The sequence below is a fragment of the Furipterus horrens genome, unplaced genomic scaffold (assembly GCF_987537825.1).
Source record: "Furipterus horrens unplaced genomic scaffold, mFurHor1.1.pri manual_scaffold_7, whole genome shotgun sequence".
NCBI classification, from domain to species: Eukaryota; Metazoa; Chordata; class Mammalia; order Chiroptera; family Furipteridae; genus Furipterus; species Furipterus horrens.
Window position 1 is genome coordinate 6,512,034 of NW_028327177.1, and position 19,536 is coordinate 6,531,569.

General features: G+C 55.0%; 1 protein-coding gene across 1 annotated transcript in view; it reads left to right on the forward strand.

Moving 5' to 3' along the window:
- The window catches only part of ASAP1 (ArfGAP with SH3 domain, ankyrin repeat and PH domain 1), a 267,652-nt gene extending 248,950 nt beyond the window's left edge, over window positions 1-18,702 (forward strand). Inside the window, exons 25-30 of the mRNA XM_090283355.1 lie at window positions 4,353-4,523; window positions 10,300-10,369; window positions 12,307-12,365; window positions 15,148-15,620; window positions 17,241-17,363; window positions 18,463-18,702. Of these exons, the coding sequence (XP_090139481.1) occupies window positions 4,353-4,523; window positions 10,300-10,369; window positions 12,307-12,365; window positions 15,148-15,620; window positions 17,241-17,363; window positions 18,463-18,537 (971 nt within the window). The 3' untranslated portion in view covers window positions 18,538-18,702. The remainder of the gene's footprint in view (window positions 1-4,352; window positions 4,524-10,299; window positions 10,370-12,306; window positions 12,366-15,147; window positions 15,621-17,240; window positions 17,364-18,462) is intronic.
- The last annotated feature ends 834 nt before the right edge of the window (window positions 18,703-19,536 follow it).

The following is a 19,536-nucleotide window of genomic DNA, read 5'->3' on the forward strand; positions in this document are numbered from 1 at the left end:
TCTAACTAGCTTTTCACCAAAGGCCCAGAAGGTCAAGACCAAGTTTATGTAGCGAACCAGCTACTGGAACAAGTCCTTAAGACTTGGCCATGGCAACTGTGGTGACAGGCCACAAGCTTTTCGACAGACTGCCCCTCCCAAAAAAAAAAATTTCCCGTCATTGGAGTGAGAAGTCCCTCCCTACTAAAACCAGACTGTCCTTGCCGCCTGCGCAGAGTAGGCCGTCCGATCAGAGGTGTGGCCCGTGCTGGTGAGGTGCGCAGCGCAGCCCCCCCGTGACTTCTGTAAGGGACATGGCACGGGGGGCCCGCGTGCCCGCACTTTTGGGAAGGTGGCGATGTGTAGAATGGAGTTCTCAGACAGCAAGGTCGAAGGTCAGCTGATGCTCTGTGTAGAGAGGGTTCCCCTCAGTTTCGTGGCCCTTCCATTTTTTCGTTTCATCCTGTGGCACTGACAGGCCCATCTGCATGCAAACAAGGGTGTCTTGACTCAGCTGGGTTGCCCGTTTGCCACGGCAGCAAAGCAGAGGTGTCTGCCTGCAGAAGCCGTTCCCACAGCTGTGAGCGTGGGGTCTGAAGGGTGATGGCTTCTGCGGGGGCGGAGACAGGCGCTCACGCTGAGGTCCCCACTCCTCGGAGGAGGACTGAGGGCAAGAGCAGAAAGAATCGTTCTGAATCCGGCTCAGGATTACGTTCCAGAAACTCCAGCTGCCTCATCAAAATGCAAGGAAGCGGGACTTCAACTGCCTGCTGGCAAAGCCTCCTCGCGCTTGAGCGGAGCCCGGTCGGCCCCGGAAGAGTCAGCCCCAGAACCCCAGCCTCGCCAGCCCGGAGCCTCAGACAGAAGCAGTTGCTGCCTCACCTCTCTTTAGATGCAAGGTCCAGCGAGGTTCGACCAGGGCCATACATTTAAGTGCAGACGTCCCTCGCCGGCGAGGAGCAGCTCCCCCGCCCCCAGCTTACGCTTACTGAGGCCACAAGTTCCTCAGGTGTGCCAGCCCTGCTTTGTCTTCCATCTTTAAGCTAAAATTAGGTCATAGAACCAGGATCTTTGAAAGTGAGAAGGAGGCTGAATGATTATCGATATCCACAGCCCGTCGCACAGGAAGAGAACTGAGCCCTGGGGAAGGCGAGGAACTCCAGGTCTCACGGGGGCTGAAACAGGACAGAAACTAAATGCCCTCAGTCAGAGAATATAGTTTGGGAGGCACACGCTGGAAGGGATACCAGTTTGCAGAGCCTGGCTCCCTGGGCAGCTGTGAGGCCCTGGGGAGCCAAAGTCCACGTTGTCCTCTTCCAGGAAGTCCTCTCTCCTGACCCCCCCCACCCCCCCGTAAGTGCCAACCCGGCCCCTGCGCTGGGCACACTTTAACAGCTGACCTTGCTGGCTGTCTGGGGCTCCATCTGAGAAAGCAGGGCTGGCGTCCCCGAGAACACGAGCAAAACCTGGGGAGCAGGGGCATGCAGCACGGCCGGGGGTTCAGCGGGGACCACCAGAGGGGCCGGCGAGAGGCAGAATATCCAGACGGAGTGACCGGGAGGCTGTTGGAGACGCTGATAGTGGCCCAGGCCTGTGAGCCCTCGGGAGCAGCTGAGATACATGTGCTGAGAGCCCCTTCAACTGACTTCCTGGTGGGCGTTAGTGACAGCAGCCTTGGAAGACCAGGCCCGCACTTCTGAGGAAGAGGACTGGACGATACTTGGACGTAGCAGCCACTGTCGGTGGCAAACACGGTCTGGGGCACGGCCCCCCCCTTCCTCAGGCCCTGGCCAAGTTACGGGGAGAAAAGGGGCCTTCCGGGTCCCGCCCCCTCCCACCTGCTCATCTTGCCCCCTTTTGAGTCTGCTTCCCTCTCTTTCTTTTGTGCCTTGTATTTGTTCCAGCTTCCTTTATTTTCCCAGAATTGCTTCTTTCCTGGCTTAGCCAATACATAGAACATCCTCTTTGGTGCTCAGAGACGAGTTACTCGTTTTGGGAGTTTCTTGAGCTCGTTAAATCTTAAAAACTAAGTCCACTTCTCTGGAGTCTAGTCGTGTTTCTTCAGCCTTGTCTAACCCCACCCTCCCAGCCCAGAAGACTTTGTGGCGTCTTCCTTTCTGTAGCTTCTGTTACAAAACAATAGGAAGGTAAGTGTGTGTGGTGTTTTCTATGAAATTAGATTATAGTCCTAAATATTCCTCTTTGAACTTGAACTCCGTCCCTCCCTGTTTTCTCTCTCTTTCTAAGTGAGACGTAAGGCTTCCTTAAGAATCGATCGCTAGCCTTAACATGACAGAAGCAGCAGTTTATTCATCCATTAATTCAATATTAAATTACTAAATCCAGCCTACTTATACCCCAGAGCCTGGCCCTCATAGAACCTGTGGGCTGGCGAGGCAGACAGGCAGTCACCACGTGCCCAAGGACGCAGCACTGCAGATTGTCACGGCCGACGGGAAGGGGGCCTGTCATGACGTGGGGAACGCCGACCCCTTCGCTTTGGAATGATGGTTCCGGAGGCGTGGTGTCGCTCGGTTTGGGGTTACAGGGCGGCTCTGGTCTGACCGCCCCTGAAGTCCTGTGCACGCGCCACTTGGACCCCGGCAGGGCTCCGTGGGCGTTCTATTCGGCAGCTTTTGTTTCCAGGCGGGATTCGGAAGGGACTGAGCGACCTTTCAGACCCAGTGGCCCAGTGTGTCCCTAGGTGGTGATGGAGATGACCTTGCTGGGGAGCCTCGCTCACCCTTGTGCATTCCCTAGTCTTTTCCTGCATTTCCAAAACAAAATGCCACCTCCTCATACCGAGCCAGTGTGGTTGTCTGCAGGAAATGCTTCCCTGGCTTCAGGAGCAGCAGCATCGTGTGACGGGGCACGCTCCTCACTGTCCCCACATGGCTGACACCCTCATGACGCCAGGCCCCCACTTTCCTGGCTGCAAAGTTGGGGCCGTAATACCCTACCCCCCGCCCCCCTGCCCCGTACCTCCCAGTGTTGTTAGGAAAATCGAGGGGAATAACATATACGGACACATTTTGAAAACGACGAAGCATTGTGCACGGGGCCCTAAGAACAGCGACGTCCTTGTTACAAAAATAAAATAGTTTCTGAAACTGCAGTGACCGGCGCCATAATTAGGCGCTGATTGGGGTAACGGTAAGGCTTCCGCCCTGGATCGCATCCTAGGACTGAGCGGGTAGATTGTACATCTAGGACCATCTAATCCTTACGCGAGATGGGACCGTCTTTGAGAAGCAGCGAGAAATAGCAAAGCTTATTTTATGAAGGAAGAAGGCCCGCAATAATTAAGTTTTTCTTTCAATACACAGAATGTAAAAAGCTCTTTTGGAGCCTTTTTGGATCACCAGGTACCTACCATCCTGTGTTAAACATTTGGTGTGGCAGTGTTCTTAGCTTTTCTTTGTTTCCCCCCACCCCCTTTTTTTTTAACTTTTTTGGTGACACTCAAAGAGAGATGCATGTCGAAGGGCCCAGCCTATAGTGCCTGACGCACACCAGTCCTTCTCTGTGACCTCTGCACAGACAAAACTAACAAGTACTCCCAAAACAGCTTTTACAAACAAACTCCTTTTTCTTTTTTACTTAATTCAAAAAAGTTAAAACTTTTGCAGTGATGGCGTGAGTGTGTATGTGTAATAATAGGATTACTGCTGCCCTTTCTTTACCTCTGGAGAAAGTTGTTTTTTTAAAAAATCTATAGACATCAATTGATATAACCTGTTCAGGCTTTTGATCTAATAGGTGGTTTATGATTTCCAGAACAGTCGTCACACCTGGAGGAAAAAAAAGAGTGTTTGGATTTCTCTTTTTTTTCTGAGTAGCTCTTTACGTCAGATCCTTCATTGTTTATCAGAGCTATTTTTTAAAAGCTCCGGCCAAGTTTGCTGACCAAAAGAAAAAGCCGTGGTGGAGAGGAAACGTGCGTCCTGGGCACGCGTCCTGTCTCCACCTGCGGCCCAGACTCTGCTCTTTCTCCATTGCTCTTGCTGGCAGTGCTGTGTGCCGTCTTCCTCTGTGGATTTTGCGATGACTCCAGTCACTTGCTGGTTTAAAGTGTGTGTTTTATTTTTCCACTGCGCCTAAGTGATCCAAACGCGTGAGCATGTCACGTTGACTGGCGTTCTGTTTCTTAAACGCACACACTCGCCTTTCCTTTGTTGTCTCCCCCTGGTCCCCACCCCCAACAATTTTTAAAAAGCCCACTTGTGAGTCACTGGGTTGATGGCCTGGCCACGTGCACCCTGGGGCTTCTGCCCCTCTCGGGGCCATGCCACCTCTGGTGTGGGGGAGGGGCTGCATACGGGCTGCTCTGTGAGACCTGGATTAACCTTCCTGCCCCGTTCGGTCCCTTCTAGGTCCCACTGGCCCGCCTTCGACACTCCCTCTCAGCACGCAGACCTCCGGGGGCACCTCCACTCTGTCCAAGAAGCGGCCTCCTCCCCCGCCACCCGGACACAAGAGAACCCTGTCCGACCCTCCCAGCCCACTACCTCACGGGCCCCCAAACAAGGGCGCAGTTTCTTGGGGTAAGTCATGCTGAAGTCGGGGCCAGCCAGCATGCGGGGCTCAGTGTGCCGTGAACACGAAGCACACGCAGCCAACGGGCCAGGCTGCGCACGTGCGGGGGGGTGCGTGAGAATGCCATGCCACCTCCGAAGGCCGAGAAACATTTTGGAAAATACTTAGAACCGTTTAAAAACTAGATGATAATCCTAAGGGGCTGAGCATTACCAGACTGTGCTAATCGGTCCGCCTCCCACAAAATGTCCCTCAGTCGGTATCCACTCGGGAGATGGACACTGTCAGCCTCGTTGACAGATGAGGAAACCAAGACTCAGAAAAGCCAAGGCTTTCCTTCTGCTCATGGCAGCCCAGACGGCCGCCTTAGAAGATAAGTCATTCATAGTCGCTGGTCACCCTGTGCCGCAGGACCTAGAGGGGTCCCAGTCAGGCTCTCCCCTCCCAGCCCTTCCCTGCCACACCGGTCCCTGTCACCAGCGGGCCGGGGAGGTACATCAGGCTCTTTCCCTCCAGGGGCTGTCTGTGCCCTTTCACGGGCTGGCTCCCTCGGTCCTTCTCGGCTGTCCCTCCTCCCTAAAGGTGCTTCCCCCCACCCGTGTCCTCCAGGCCACCCTGTCACCGTTGCTGCTCGTTCTGTGGTTGGTTTTTGGACTGAGCTCCAGAAGAGCAGGGACCTTGCTTGTCTTGTTCCGTTCTGTGTTTCCAAGGCCTAGAATTGAGCCCAGTACGCAGCAGGTACTCAGTAATCACCTGAGACTAAATAACTTACTCAGGAGCTGGGCCCTTTAACCATGTGAGTGACATTGACTGTCAACCACAAATTTCCCTCCACGAGAAACATAACTTACATCTTTGTCTACCTTTCTGGTTCACCAAAACTGTTCATTAGCCCGTCAGCAGTTTTAAGTCAAGAACAAGGGTGTCTCCAGCGCCCAGCAGGGTCCTTGCCTGTGACAGGGACACACAGCCCTGCATGTGTCACGCCCTCCCTCCAGTGGGTTTCCTTGTGGCTTTTGTTTGTTTCTGAATCATAGCTGATGGTCAGTCGGCTGAATGCTTTTAAAGGCCTCACCGAAAGCCCACGTCAGGCACTCTGGATTTTTGGAGTTTTTGGAATGAGCCATACTGCCATCTGTAAATTGCACACCCGTCCGTCCGCTGACCCTAACGCCCAAGGGTGTGTGTCTGGCCACTGAGCACCCTTAGGTGCCTGTTGTTGGGGCCTCTGCACCCACAGGGAGCTCGGGGCTGGTGCAGGGGGCCGATGAGGAAGCAGTCAGGACAGCGTTCCTACTGTGAGAGTTGATGTGTTCACCAAATACTGTGGGAATCCTGAAAAGGAGTGTCAGCTTGCAGGAGAAGGCCCCACGGCGGGTGACAAGGGGCTCGCTCCCAGGTGACACGAGTAAGGGAGGGACAGTGGTCCTGGCGTTGGCAGAGCCTACGTTCTAGGGCCTTCAGGAGGCCCCGATTTCATCCAAAGGGACTGTCCCTCAAATGACATTCCACTGACAGTCACAAGTTTCCTGTGCAGATTTTCATGTCACAAGGGATGACCTTCTTTTTAGACCCCACTAAACGTGGATTCTTTTATTCCATCAGTCTTTATTTCTGCGACCGGTTTCCAGTGCCCATTTCCCTCACAGATACGATCCGTCTACAGTGAAACTGACCGCATTTCTGTTCCCCGGCTTCGGAATTGTCACTTTCTTAGACCTCTCTCTCTCTTTCTCTCTCTCTCTCCCCCCTCAGCGGCAGGACTGGCAGCAGCTGGTGCACTTTTGTTTGTTCGGCTTGGTTTTGGAATTGTTGGGGATGAAGGGCATTTTTCTCTGAACGGACTGGCCATTGTTTCTCTGTCCGTGGAGCGGAGGCGGGAGGAGGTAGCCGGCAGGTCGCGCGCTCCGCCTGGCTGTGGCTCCTCCACCACCTGCAGTGTGGAGCCCTGGTGTGCGGGGAGGGCCGCTCCGGGCTCTCTCCTTGCCAGAACCACAGCGTCTGCAGCCCCCAAAATAGCGCTGGCATCACATTACTGAAGTCCCACGGCCATCTGTCCCCAGGGACAGCGAAAACAGGCCTGTGGGCAGATCTGGGTTTGGTGGAGACTTTGATTTTTAAAGTGGCATATCATTAACTCTCACCTTTGGGGATCAGATAATTTGCTTATAACCTACTTTTAACAGAACAACACATCTTAACACAATTTAAATAAAGTTAATAAGGAAATGAGATCAAAGGGAGAATATAGGTAGCAAAGTGACAAACTCCAGGTGTGTGATCTCCTCACAAAATACGTAATATACGGGTACAAACGGTGGCTAAACAGACGACCAATTTGACACTGAGGTTCTTAACCAGTGACAGCAAAGGAAAAACTGCAACTGATTATCAGTTCACGGTGGCCGTAGGATTAACCCTCCTCTCACACTTGAGATTCGTGTAATTAACACCTGAGATCATTCCCCCAGGACCTCCATCCTTGGGCAAGAATTCAGAGGAATATCTACAGCGCACATTGTGGGAAACCCTACGTGTGCTGAACGAACATTCTGGAAGCCCAGGTTCTGATCCGGGTTCTACCAGTCTTGGCTAAGTGCCCTCTGGAAATCACTTACATTCCTCAGTTTGGCCACTGGGACTTGAAGTTATAGGAGCTGCTTTTATTAATGTTATAGAGCAACATTAAACTGTCCCACAATTTGGTTCATTTCTCATATTTCAAGGCTAGAACTGCCAGGTGAAAAGGATCAGTATTTAAAATGTCTGATGTGAGGCATGCATACCTACTACTGGGAGTCATATTGGCTTGTATAAGAGCCTTTGATTAGAAATTCCCCTATTCTGGGGGTGGGGGTTTGGGGGAGAGAAGGGGACTAAAAAGTAATGTAAAAATATATAGTAAAGTTTTTTTTTTTAAGATATTTCCTTCTTCCTTTTTCTTGGATTTCCCAATATATTGGGTTGGCCAAAAATTCCATTTTTTTCTGTAAAGTAAAAGACACATTTTTCATTTTCACCAATAACTATTGATATGGATATTCTGAGTATGTTGGCTGTCTCCCACTATTGGCTTCTAGTGGGGAGAGGCCCGGGGTGCTGCTAAACCTCTTCCAATGCATAAAACAGCCCCACGAAGCTTTTTTTAATGCACCCTGATATGACAGCAGTCATAATATAATTAACAAAATTGTTTCAAATGAAGGTAAAGACAACTAAGCAGTATTGTACAAAAAATAATAAATGGACTTCTTGGCCAACCCAATATTTTCGTGTTTGCTTCTCCCACCCGTTTTGCAAGCAGTCGTAGGAATAATAATGGCTTCTGCCACTTGTAGGTTGTTTGCCAGGTACCAGATGCCGGTCACTTGTTCACACGTTATTTGGCCGTCACAACCATCCTGTTCAGACAGGGACTATTGTTGTCCCTTGTTTACGAGTGAGGATTTCAGAGACCAGAGACATTAAACAATTTGTATCATATCACGAATCCAGGGACTTCTGAATTGGTATTTGAACCCATTTCTGACTCTGAGGCTCACATAACCATCAACTTGCTCCAGAAGAGTCCTGGAGCCTCAGTGCCCATCACGCTGGGCCAGTGCCCACCTGTCTTTCCACAGACTCTTGGCCCCCAGCTTCTGAGCTGAAGTGAGTACCCACAGCCCTTTCGTTGCCTGCCTGGCATCTGTCTTCCGCTCTCTCTTAAACACGTCTGTGTGTTACACTACGTCCTTTTCCAAAGTGCACAAAACGAAAAAAAGATTGAGCTGCTTCTATGTCTTTGCTCATCCCTCTAACACCATCCTAGTCTCAGGACTTTCTCTGAGGCCACACTCTTCCTCCCAGGTGTAGCAGGGGCCTTTGGCTCGCTGTGGTTCCTTCCTGCCAGCCACTGGCACCTACCCCACCCCCCCAGGTGTGTGAAAGGTGAAGCGGGGGGTCCTGTCATCTTTCAGCAGGCACCAAGGGGCTGCCCTGTGCTGGGCCCTGGCTAGAGAGTAGGGTTTCTGAGACGAACCAGGCAGATGCCCTCTCCTGGAGGCGCTCTTTTCTTGACATTACATTACATCTCAGGGAGCTCTGAATGCTGCCAAGCTCTCTGGGTCAGGCTCCTCGTGGTCCGGCTCTGTGCTGCACCCTCCAGAGTCTCTCTCTCGTAGTGTTCGTACCCATCAAGCGGCGTAGCGACTGTCGATGTTCCTGTTTTATAGGTGGGGGAACTGAGGCTTCGTAGAAAAAGCCGCGTAGTCCGAACTCGTACCCGCTGGTCGGTGGTACAGCTGGAAGTCCAAACCAGGCCTGTCTGGCCCCAGCACCGGGTGTAGGCACTCAAGAAGCAGGGAGCTATAGAGTCCGGCTCGGGAAGAATTCTTGGAAATGCGCTTTGGAGATGTTCTTTGAAGGCTGCATAAGAATTTACCACTAGTGGGAGGGGCAGGTATCGAAGGGAGAGGGAACAGAGGGGGCTCAGTTACAGAGACATCAACATGCGTCTTTGGAAGAGAGAGTTACCTTATGTGACCAGAGAACATTCTGTCCAGGAGGCCCGTCCTCACGCTCTGCCAGCCTCTCCCTGCCCAGTGGGTTCGGGGGACGGGAGGTGATAGACTTGGTAGTTTAGTGCAGACCCTGCAGGTGGGCTGCTCCGCTTGGTGTCCTGCCTCTGACCCTTACCAGCTATTTGACCTTGGGCTTGACTTGACCTTCTCTGTGGGTTTCTTCCCATGTACTAAAACGGAGGGTCGTTGTTAGTGTGCATCTCCTGAACGTGGTTACTGAGTGAGTGCTCACTAAACAGCAGCTGCCTCTGTTATGGTTACTACTGGGGAGGCGTGACAGGTATCCAATAGCCCATAGACTTGTGGGCAGGACTTCAGGTAGGTCAGCGAACCATGCGGCCTGGAGCGATTCATTCACAGAACCTTGTTTCCTCGTCTGTAAAATGAGGAGAACAGTGCGCGCTCCTGGTGCTGACGCCCCAGGCAGAAGCATGGGGGGCGGGGGGCAAAGGGCTGTGCTGAAGGAGGACGCGTGCGTTTCCAGAACAAGGAAGTGGACCAGAGCCCAGCAGCAGCTGCAGGTTCCTGGGGTTCCTCCTGGTGCCTGGCAGCTGGGCCAGGACACCCCGCACTCCTCCCACGTGCAGTGGGTCACAGAGGGGCCACTTGTACTGTAGCCAGTCTTCCTGCCTCCCGGGCAGAGCGCGCTGTCTGGTTCTGTGCTCCTCCATTAGAAAGTGCTCCGCTGTTCAGGGGCCACATCCCCCAAACACGGCTCTCCCCGCTCCTCTCAGCAGGTGGGTTTAGACGCTGTCTCCTCCTCGCAGCACCTAGCCCGGCCGGCAGCCCACTCGTTCCACGTCACCAGTGGAGTCTGTAGCACGCGTCTCCCTGGCCAGGTCTTACACTCTGCGAGCACAGTGACGTTTTAGTAATTTTGTGCCTCCTGCACACAGTAGGTGCTTAATAAGTGTTAATGTTTGAATGAATGATGAGTGAGTAAAGCGACGGAGGGCCTCTCCCTGCACTTGGCCAGTTGGCCCCACTGCTGAACCGTGTCTGAACACACACACACACACACACACACACACGTGGTTTGCGTGTTTCTCCTGAATCTGGGGCCTCCTGGCCTCAGAGCCTCTGGGTGAATTGATACACACTGTTCTGGCTTCAGTCTTTTAAATTCTGGAACCTGAGAGGGGCCTGTCTGCCAAATCCCATGTCCCCGTATTCCATTTCCCCCTCTAAGGATGCAACTTTTTCCATTTGATTTTCCCTGTAGGTAACGATATGGGTCCATCATCATCCAGCAAGACCACAAACAAGTTTGAGGGACTGTCCCAGCAGTCGAGGTAAGCCGCCTCTGCCCTGCTGGGCTTTCAGTTGTGGTGGACAGAATTCCAGGAGTGGGTCTCAGGGACAATCTGCCCCAAGTGGGTCCCGCCGGCTGCTGGTGATGACAGCCCCTCCTGTCGCACGTGCCCCCGTCTCGGGGCCAGGCAGCTCTGCGGACTGTGCCTGCCAGTGGGTAGCTCTTTCCTCCCCGGACTCCAGGTGGGACTGGGCCTCACGTCTCCCTGAGCCCCAGAGTCTGTCAGAGTGAGGTTGTCATCTGAATTTTTTAAGTTAAGGCATGTTGTTTTGTTATGTGCCCGCATGGCTCCGTTTTGCAGACGTGGGGATGGAAAGATAGTCCTCAGTGAGGCCTGGCAGCCCGGACCTTTTCACACACAAACACATGACTTTCCGAGTTCCCTGTTTGTAAGTTTCCTCTGGCTCGGCTAGGAGAGCCCTTTCTTTCTCACCTTTCACCGAAACGGGTACTTTGGAATGTCTTCGACGGGCACCATTTATCCAGCCCCACCGCGAGGGGCTTTCTCTAGAGGCCGAGCTGAGGTAAGGATGCTAGGAGGACCCTCTCCAGACCCAGAACCCCAGGGAGAAGCCGGCTGCGGTATGTGGGCATTGCTGTCCGGATTTACCCAGGACCTCTCTTTAATGCTGCCGTCCGATTTAGTCCTCGTGGCCCCGGGAGGCAGGTCCCATCAGCACTGCGGCGAGGAGACGGCCCAAGCAGCTAAGGGGTGGCAGTTCTCGGCCCTGGACTCAAACCCCTGGCTCTGCAGGCGGCCTGTCCCTGAGTGCCCGTCCTGGCACCCTGCCTGGCAGGACCTTAGAAACTCACTCCAAAACCCTTTGAAGCAAAACCCCCTGGCGTGGCCCTGACCGGTGTGGCTCAGACGGCTGGGCGCCGTTCTGCAGGGTGAAAGTCGACGGTTCGATTCCCGATCAGGGCACAGGCCTGGGTTGCGGGTTCAGGCCCCGGTCAGGGTGTGTAGGAGAAGCACCCCATCGATGTCGCTCTCCTCTTTCTCTCTCCTCCCTCCTCTCTTATAAAATAAACCAAAAAAAAATTTTTTTTAATTAAAAAATAAAACCTCGGGCATTTAGTATTTCAAGGTCAGGGGTGGCTTTCTTTATCCCAGAGGCCAGCAGGACTCCCAGGGACCTGAAGGAGCTTTCAGCCCAAGGGGAGCTTGAGGGCCAGGGTGAGAGACAGGCGTGTCCTCTGCCCTCTTTGACTCAGTTTTTGTTTGGTTGGCTGGTTTGGCTTTTCCTGTCCTTTTAAATGCAATGAGGACAGAAGGGAAAACAGCCAGCGCCTAGGACAGCAACGGACAGACAGGAGAAGTGAGGCGTCACAGGCAGCCCTCGGCAAACAGGCTCGGGCACTTGGCCGCTGCTGCTGCTTTTGGGGTCTTCATCGTTCCTGGGACCCAAGCGTGGTCGTAGCCTCTGGTTAAAGGGGGAGAGTGGGTTCCAGCAAATACAGCAGGTGCCACCCACAGCGTCCGCTTTCAGTGGTGGGTCCCCTTCGGAGGACGTGAGGCTCTGAGGTCCCGCAGAGCTGGGTCTGAATCCCCACGTCCACCGCCGACTGCCCGTCCCCGGAGTCATCCCACCTGCAGGTGGGGACGGCGAGGGCCACGCTGTGGGGTCGCATGAGAGTGGTTACTTCCGTGTACCACACGGGACACAATCTGGTGTGCGAGGGGCTTTCACCAACGCCATGACCTCTGGGGAGAGGTCTCCGCGGAGGAGGAGTTAGCCTCTCCTCCCCAGGCAGCCAGACTTTCCGTGCTGGGCAACAGACTGTAATCCTTTGCTGAGGACATTTTGGAAAGGTTTTTAGATAGTTCAGTCAACGCTTGGGATTTCCTCGGATAATCTGTCACTGCTGATACCATAGCACTTTGAAGGTCCTAAGTGGTTTTTATTTATTAACCAGCACCGGTTCTGCGAAGACGGCACTCGGTCCGAGAGTTCTCCCTAAACTACCTCAGAAAGGTAAGCTTTCTCTCTTTTTTGTTTTCACGTGTACAGAGCCTGTCACCGGACCTCCTGAGGGGACAGGGCTTCTGTCTCTCTTGGTCACTCTGATCCCCAGATGCCTGGAGTGGCACCTGGCATGGAAGAGATGCCCGGGAAATGTGTTCAGTGAGGAACATACTGATTAACTCAGATTTTGTGCTAGCAAAGCAGCTCACTTTCCCTGAAAAGCCCAGCGTTCCCAGCACTGTCCCCACTGGTCTGGGGCTCCCCCTCCAGCCCGCCTGGGTGGCGTCGATCACGCACTCTCAGGGGCCCTCCCCACCCCATTGGGGCCTCCCGTAGATGCTGCCCCTTTTCCATGATCCATGTCCCCTTCGCGTCCTCCCCAGCCCCGCCCCGGCCAGCATCCCTCCCAATGCCGTCCTGTGCCGGCTTCTGTTCCCTTAACCAACACGGGGCCTGACTCCGAGGACCTGGGTGGGGGGAGCACAGTCTGCGGGGAGGTCCTACTTGGCCTCGTGACCGTGGACCTGCAGCGGCCTCTGTGCAGACGTCCCTCCCTCCAGCAGGACACGATGTAGCCCGGCCACAGGGGAAGCTTGCTAGTCTGCCCTCCAGAGGTAATGCAGTCCAGAGAGGGGTTTCCACTGGAATGGGGAAGACACAAGCCCCGCCGGGAGGTAAAATAACCAAGGGTGGAGACTCCCCTGGGGGAGAGGCTCTTTTCTTACGTTTTTCGCTTCTTATTATAACAGTGATGTGTATTCATTTTAGAAGATTTGGAAAACACAGATAAGCAAAAAGAAGAAAATGCAAATCACTTGAAGTCTTCCCACCAAGATAAACAAGTGGATCTATCCTTTTACTCTCTCGTCTGTACTTTAAGTTTCCATCTAAGCTGATTTTTTTTCACAGTGTAAATCAAAAACATGGTCCATGACATACATTACATAACAGGGTAACTTTTACTGGCTGCATAGTATTCCGGCTTTGTCGCGCAGACTCTGCTATGTAGTATTCACATGGTTTGCTTTTTCCCACTATGAAGAGTGCTGTGCTGAACCTTCTAGCACAGCTGTCTCAGTGCCTGGCTCTGATCTCTTTTTTAGGATAAATTTATAGAATCAGAATTGCCTATTTTGTGGGTTATGGCTGCCCAGCACATACTCACAGTTTCTGTTCCCCAAAGAGTGTGACTCACAGCAAGGCTTTCCAGCCAGACCGCCTCAGGGGGTCCCCCAGATTTGCCCCCATTCCTGCCTGCCTCAGACTTTTGCTTCCTCGGTTTCAGACATCCAAGAGAGGGATGTGGTGGTCCTCCTTTGACTCTGTAAGCTGAGCCACATCGGCGGAAGCTCAAGGTCCAGCCCACGAGCACGGTGCCCTTGACTTTGAGTTCCCCGGGACAAGGGGGCCGGGCAGGCCATGGGTGGAAGCAGCTACAGTGCGCCCGTGACAGCTTACAACACTGGGCTTTATCTTTGTTTATCTGTTTTTTTCATTCTAAGATTATCTTGCTGAATAGGTCGGATTTTTAGGATAATGGTTTTGTTTCGTGCGACTCATTCACTGTGCTTAGCCAGCTGTGTCCTTGCGGAATCCTGTGTGGCTGGCCCCCGTGCCAGGAGCCAGAGTCACAGGAGGAGTGGAGACACGACCTCTGGCCTCGGAGCCCTGTCGGACAGACATCATGAGACCGCTCTAACGTAATACGTAGGGCGTGCCAGGTCCTTCTTTTTAAGACTTGATTTATTTATTTTCAGAGAGAGGGAGAGAAGTGTCCGTGTGTGGTGGCCTCTCACACGCCCCCTGTGGGGTACCTGGCCCACAACCCAGGCAGGTGCCCAGACTGGGAATCAAACCGGTGACCTTTCGGTTCACAGGCCAGCGCTCAGTCCACTGAGCCACACCAGCCAGGGCTGCCGGCCAGTCCTTTACGTGTCGTAAGTCACGTTTCCGAGGTGAGGAAGGTGAGGTACAGAGAGGTGGTGTAATTTGTTCAAGGCCACCCAGCTAGAAAGGAAGTGGTGGAGCTGAACGTGCAGGCGAGGCCTCAGTGGCCCGAGTTCTGCAGCTGGGCTGTGCCGAGCCGTGGGGCGGGCTGCCGCTGCATCCGCCCCCAGGCTGGGGAGCAGTGCGCCGCCCGGCCCCGGAGAGAATAAGCAAGAACTGTTTTAGAGACGCGTCCAAACATATTACATAGGAAAACAGATCAAAGTTGCAGGCAAGCTGCATGTTGTAGTCCCGTTCCCATTTATGAGCACGTGTGTACCTGTGTCACCAAAACAGAATCAAAGGGGTGGGGGGGGGGGCAGGGGGACAGGAGAAGCCTTCATACTGGAGACTTTTTATTAACGTGGCAAATACGGTCGCTAAAAGAGGACATAGATAGAAGCAGATAAAAGTTTTATATATGGAAAATATATGAAAAAGTCAAAAAGGAAAAATACCAGAACAGTCCCAGTGGCGACGGCGAGGTGATAGCCTTCGGGAAAACTCGCAGTTCTCTCGGACGTGCGTTATGCTTATAGTTGGGGGGTTTTACACGTGGATGAGGTTGGACATCCTGTCCTTACATAACTGAGGCCCACAGCTGTGAGTTGTGACGTGGGCTCCCAGCTTTTGTCTGTTTACAAACAGGCCACGTGCGCCCGGATCTGGCCCGTGTGGCCCTCCGTGCCGGGTGCTCACGTTCGGTGGAAGGTCGGTCCTCCTCCAGGTCACGACCAGCGGAGGCAGCGCTTCCCTGCCTCGTGTTCCCGTCCCGTGACCTCCCTCTCTGTGGTTGCTTCCACAGTGGCCCTGCGGAAAACAGAAACCAGCCATCACCTCTCCCTGGACAAAGCCAACATCCCGCTGGCAGACTTGCCGCAGAAGCCGCCGCCAGGGGACCTGCCCCCGAAGCCCACTGACCTGGCTCCTAAACCCCAGATGGGAGAGCTGCCCCCCAAGCCAGGAGAACTGCCCCCCAAGCCGCAGCTGGGTGACCTGCCACCAAAGCCCCAGCTCTCAGACTTGCCTCCAAAGCCGCAGATGAAGGACCTGCCTCCCAAACCGCAGCTGGCCGACTTGCTGGCGAAATCCCAGCAGGGGGATGGCTCCCCCAAGACTCAGCCGCCCTCCGACATTGCCCTGAAGTCACAGCTGGGGGATCTCTCCCCAAACGTGCCGGCCCGAGACGCTATCCAGAAGCAAGCCTCCGAGGATGCCAACGACCTGGCGCCTGCTCTACCCGAGACGCCCGTCCCGCTGCCCAGGAAGATCAACACGGTAGGTGGGCGCCGGGGGGCAGGCAGGCGCCTGCAAACGCTGCCGCCCTCGGAGACTGGGCGGGGGGGGGGGGGGGTGGGCAGCTCGTGCAGAAAAGGCAGGAGCTGCTCACCCGATGGCTCAGGGGTCCGCCCGGTGCCGGGGCAGGGCCTGCCGCTTTGAGCGCGGCTCAGGACCCGCCCGCAGTGCCCGCTGTCACTGGGACCCTGGCCAGTCACTCACCTTCTCCGAGCCTCAGTTTCCTCCTGTAGAGAAAGGAGCTGGTAGAGTCACTGAGCTCATGGGCAAGTCAATGCACTTAGCAAGTGGGCGCTCTGAGCCAGGCACCTGGGGTCACGGGAGCGCAGGCCCCTCTCGGAGCTCCCGGAACCCCGACCTCTGCGCGTCCTGCTGCCTCTTCCTAGAGGGACCCGAGGCTGTGCCCAGAGACAGGCCCGAACGGGGCTCAAGTCTCCCGCGTCATCGTTTTCATGAAACGCTTTCTCCTCTTTAATATAGCAACTTTATTTTGATATAAAAATGCTTTTTTCCCCAAAATCTTTTGGGAGGAAAGTAATGCTCTAGGAAGACGCACGTTTGCTGTCTGTTCTGCTTGCGGCTGCACCCTCACAGGGACACTGACCCCCAGTTTGAGGAGCCCAGTTCCCACGGGGTGGGGGAGCCCCGTACATGACAGCCCTGCCCCCGCTCACATTTCATTATGAAAACGTTGCAATAGAAGTGAGAGGGAAGAGACCCGGGTTAGAGACCACACATCCATGTGGTGGGAGCCTTGCTCTTCAGGAGGGCACCTCCCGGGACCCCGGGCGTCACCGTGGCCGTGACAGGCGTTGCCACACGCCTTCCCGGTGTTTTGGGACCTCCCTGAATCCTCTCATTGTAAGGGATCGTAGGGGCTTCTTGGTGGCTCCCAGGTCAGCACTGAGAGGTCACATCTGCCGCCAGCACAGCCGCGCCAGCTCAGAGGCCCCACCCGCCAGCCCAGGAGCGAGCTGCAGCCTGGAGCCGGGGGTGTCAGCGCCACTGAGGGAGAAACAGGGGGGCCGAGAGAAGAGGCATTGGACTGAAATATTAGAGCCGGGGCTTGCTCTCTTCCTGACTGGGAGTTACTGAGCTGGGTGCCCAAGGCATCCTCTAGAAGGTCATTTCCCTATTTCTGTCTTCCTGTTTGCAAAGAACTAGAAGTTCTGCAATAAAAGCCCCGGGTGCACTGGTCAAAATTCAGAACTTCTGGGGGCACCGCTGAGAAGCCGCCCTGCCCGGCCAGCTCGTGCCACCGGGCACTTCACACGCGGGGCCGGAGACACGTCCTTGCGCGGCACGCTCAGCGGCGGGCGCCCATTTTTAGCCCATTTTTAGCTTCCGCTGCTGTCTCTGCTGACAGCCGGGGAGCCGCTTCCTTTCTGATGAAAATAATGGGGAGCACCCGCCCCCCGTGCCAGGCTCTACCCCGATGCCAAGGGAAGGGACAGGGACGGTGGACCTGGTGATGTCACAGGACACGGAGCACGGGGCGAGCGTGCGCCCCCGGTCACAGCCGAGAAGCTGAGGCCCAAGGTCGGCGCGCCCTTGTCCCCCGCAGCCCACGCTGGCGGCTGAGAGCCCGTCTGTGCGTTGCAGGGGAAGAACAAGGTGAGGCGCGTGAAGACCATCTACGACTGCCAGGCGGACAACGACGACGAGCTGACTTTCATTGAAGGAGAAGTGATCGTAGTCACGGGGGAGGAGGACCAGGAGTGGTGGGTACGTACGCACAGCGGCCGGTCCCTCCCGGCTCTGTCGGCGCGTCACGGGCACCGCGCTGGGCCCTGGAGGCACTTCCCGGCAGCCCTTGCGTCAGGTGTCTTCTGTCCCGGTCTTACCTGCTAGAGAAGCAGGAGCTTTGAAACTGGGTCAGAAGCATTCACGGTCCCCGTGTTTGACCCTCACCCTCGTTGTCAAACCGAAGCTCCGGGAAGCACGTTGCCCGAGGGGCTCGGCTGGCCAGCAGGCAGTCCCGGCCCCCCCAGCTGGTGCGCTCGGGGCCCTGGTGCTGCCCCAGACGGGAGGCGAGGGCGGCACCTCGGGCTCCGACTCTCGTCCCTGTGCAGGCCTCTCTCTCCCTCGGGTGGGGCACGATGCCTTCCTGTGTGCTTTTAGAAGCTTCGGAGAGAGTATCTGTAACATCCTTTTCTCTGTGGAAGCCTGCTGCCCAGGTTTCAGCAAGGAAGGGCATTGTTTCTGCACACAGTGGCTGTGTGGACCTCAGGGGCCCCGGGCAATGCGCAGAGGGACCCGGCTCTGTCTGCCGGGCGGGAACTGTGGCCCCCGGCGGGGCCCGCAGCACCTGCTAATGCTCAGAAACACCCGTGCCGGTGCACACATGCACACACGCGCACCTCTGGTTTGCGTTCCTTGGGGCCCAGACGGTGGCTGGATTTGTGATCACAGCTGTAGGGGTTCTGCTTGGACTGAAATGGAGGCTCTCAGCCCGTCAAGCCCCCTCCCCTAGTTGATTCTGCTCGTTGGACCCCACATGTGAATGAAAGCCTCTGTTGCGTGACTGACGTGTTTCCCTCAGCGTGATGCTCTCCAGGTCCCTTTGTGAGTCAAACACGGGTCCTCGTGGGGCTGGCGTGCGGCATTGCGGGGTCTTGTGCACACCAGCCGCCATCTCCTCTTGAGCTGGGAGGGGCTTCTGTAGCATATTGTCGTCAGCTTTCTGTGGGTCACCGTGGGTGGCAGCTGGAGGCCTGCCTCCCACGCAGGGCTGTGGGCGCGCCTGGGTCCCTGGCCCGCCAGGCTTGGCACTGGGCAGCTGCCCGCGGCCTCCAGCCTGACGCCTCTTCTTTTCTCCCCACAGATCGGCCACATCGAAGGACAGCCTGACAGGAAGGGGGTCTTTCCCGTTTCCTTTGTTCACATCCTGTCCGACTAGCGAAAAGCAGGACCTCAAGGTGGCCCACACGCTCCATCAGGACTGCCACCCCACACAACCCTGCGCGCACGTGTATGTAGCTGCTGTTACAGGCCGAGACACCCACCGAAGGGCCCCCCCGGGGGGACTGTAACGTGTGTTCTAAATAAATACCCTGTCGTTTTCTGCCTTTGCCAGTATTAGGGGAGCCTGGGGCCCGGCGCGCCGTCCTGGTTTGCCAAAGCCACCCTCGGCGTCTAGCACTTACGTCTCTGTCTACGCTGTTTTCCGAGCGAGCGGGAGCAGAGCGGCTGCCGGCTTTGCAGATAGAGTGGCCTCAGCAGCCGTCAGAAGGCGTAGGATTGAGTCCCTCTCGGTGCAGAAGGCTCAGTCACCTTACTGACAAGGCAGCGTAGGCAAGGAGGTGGGCTCTTTCCCAGGCGGCTCTGAGCTCCGTGCCAGACCAGCCTGTAGGCATCTGTGTGCACAGTTTACAGCCCCAGACACCTGCTTCGGTATTTATTACAGAAAGTGCTCAGTTAAACGTAAGTGTTACTCCTTCAGCGAAATCATCACTGACCCCCAGAACCTCGGGTGACACTGTACTGTGCCCGGAGCCTCACGCGAGTTTAGACGATGGCTTTATACTGTCTCCTGAGGAGCGCGTGCCCCGAGATGTTACCTCATTATGCAAAAGTGACGTAGCCTTCGTGACTCTTTTGACAAAAGTTTAAAACCCCCTGAATGAAGCTCAGCTGTCAGGAACCAAGGACTGCCAGGACCCGTTAGCCTCTACATTATGCATGCATTTAGAAGCTTACCTGAAATCTGCCTTTTATAAAGGAACAGTATGGATCAGTCAAACTGTACGTTTTTAAACCGGATTGCCATTAAAGCAGACATGATAAGGTTGCAACAATATTTGTTTCCAGCCAGTCCTTTGGCTTTCTCAAGAGTATGGATTTATAATACCATGTTAAGAATCAGCATCCTCCAAATGTGTTAAAGCATCTCACGCGT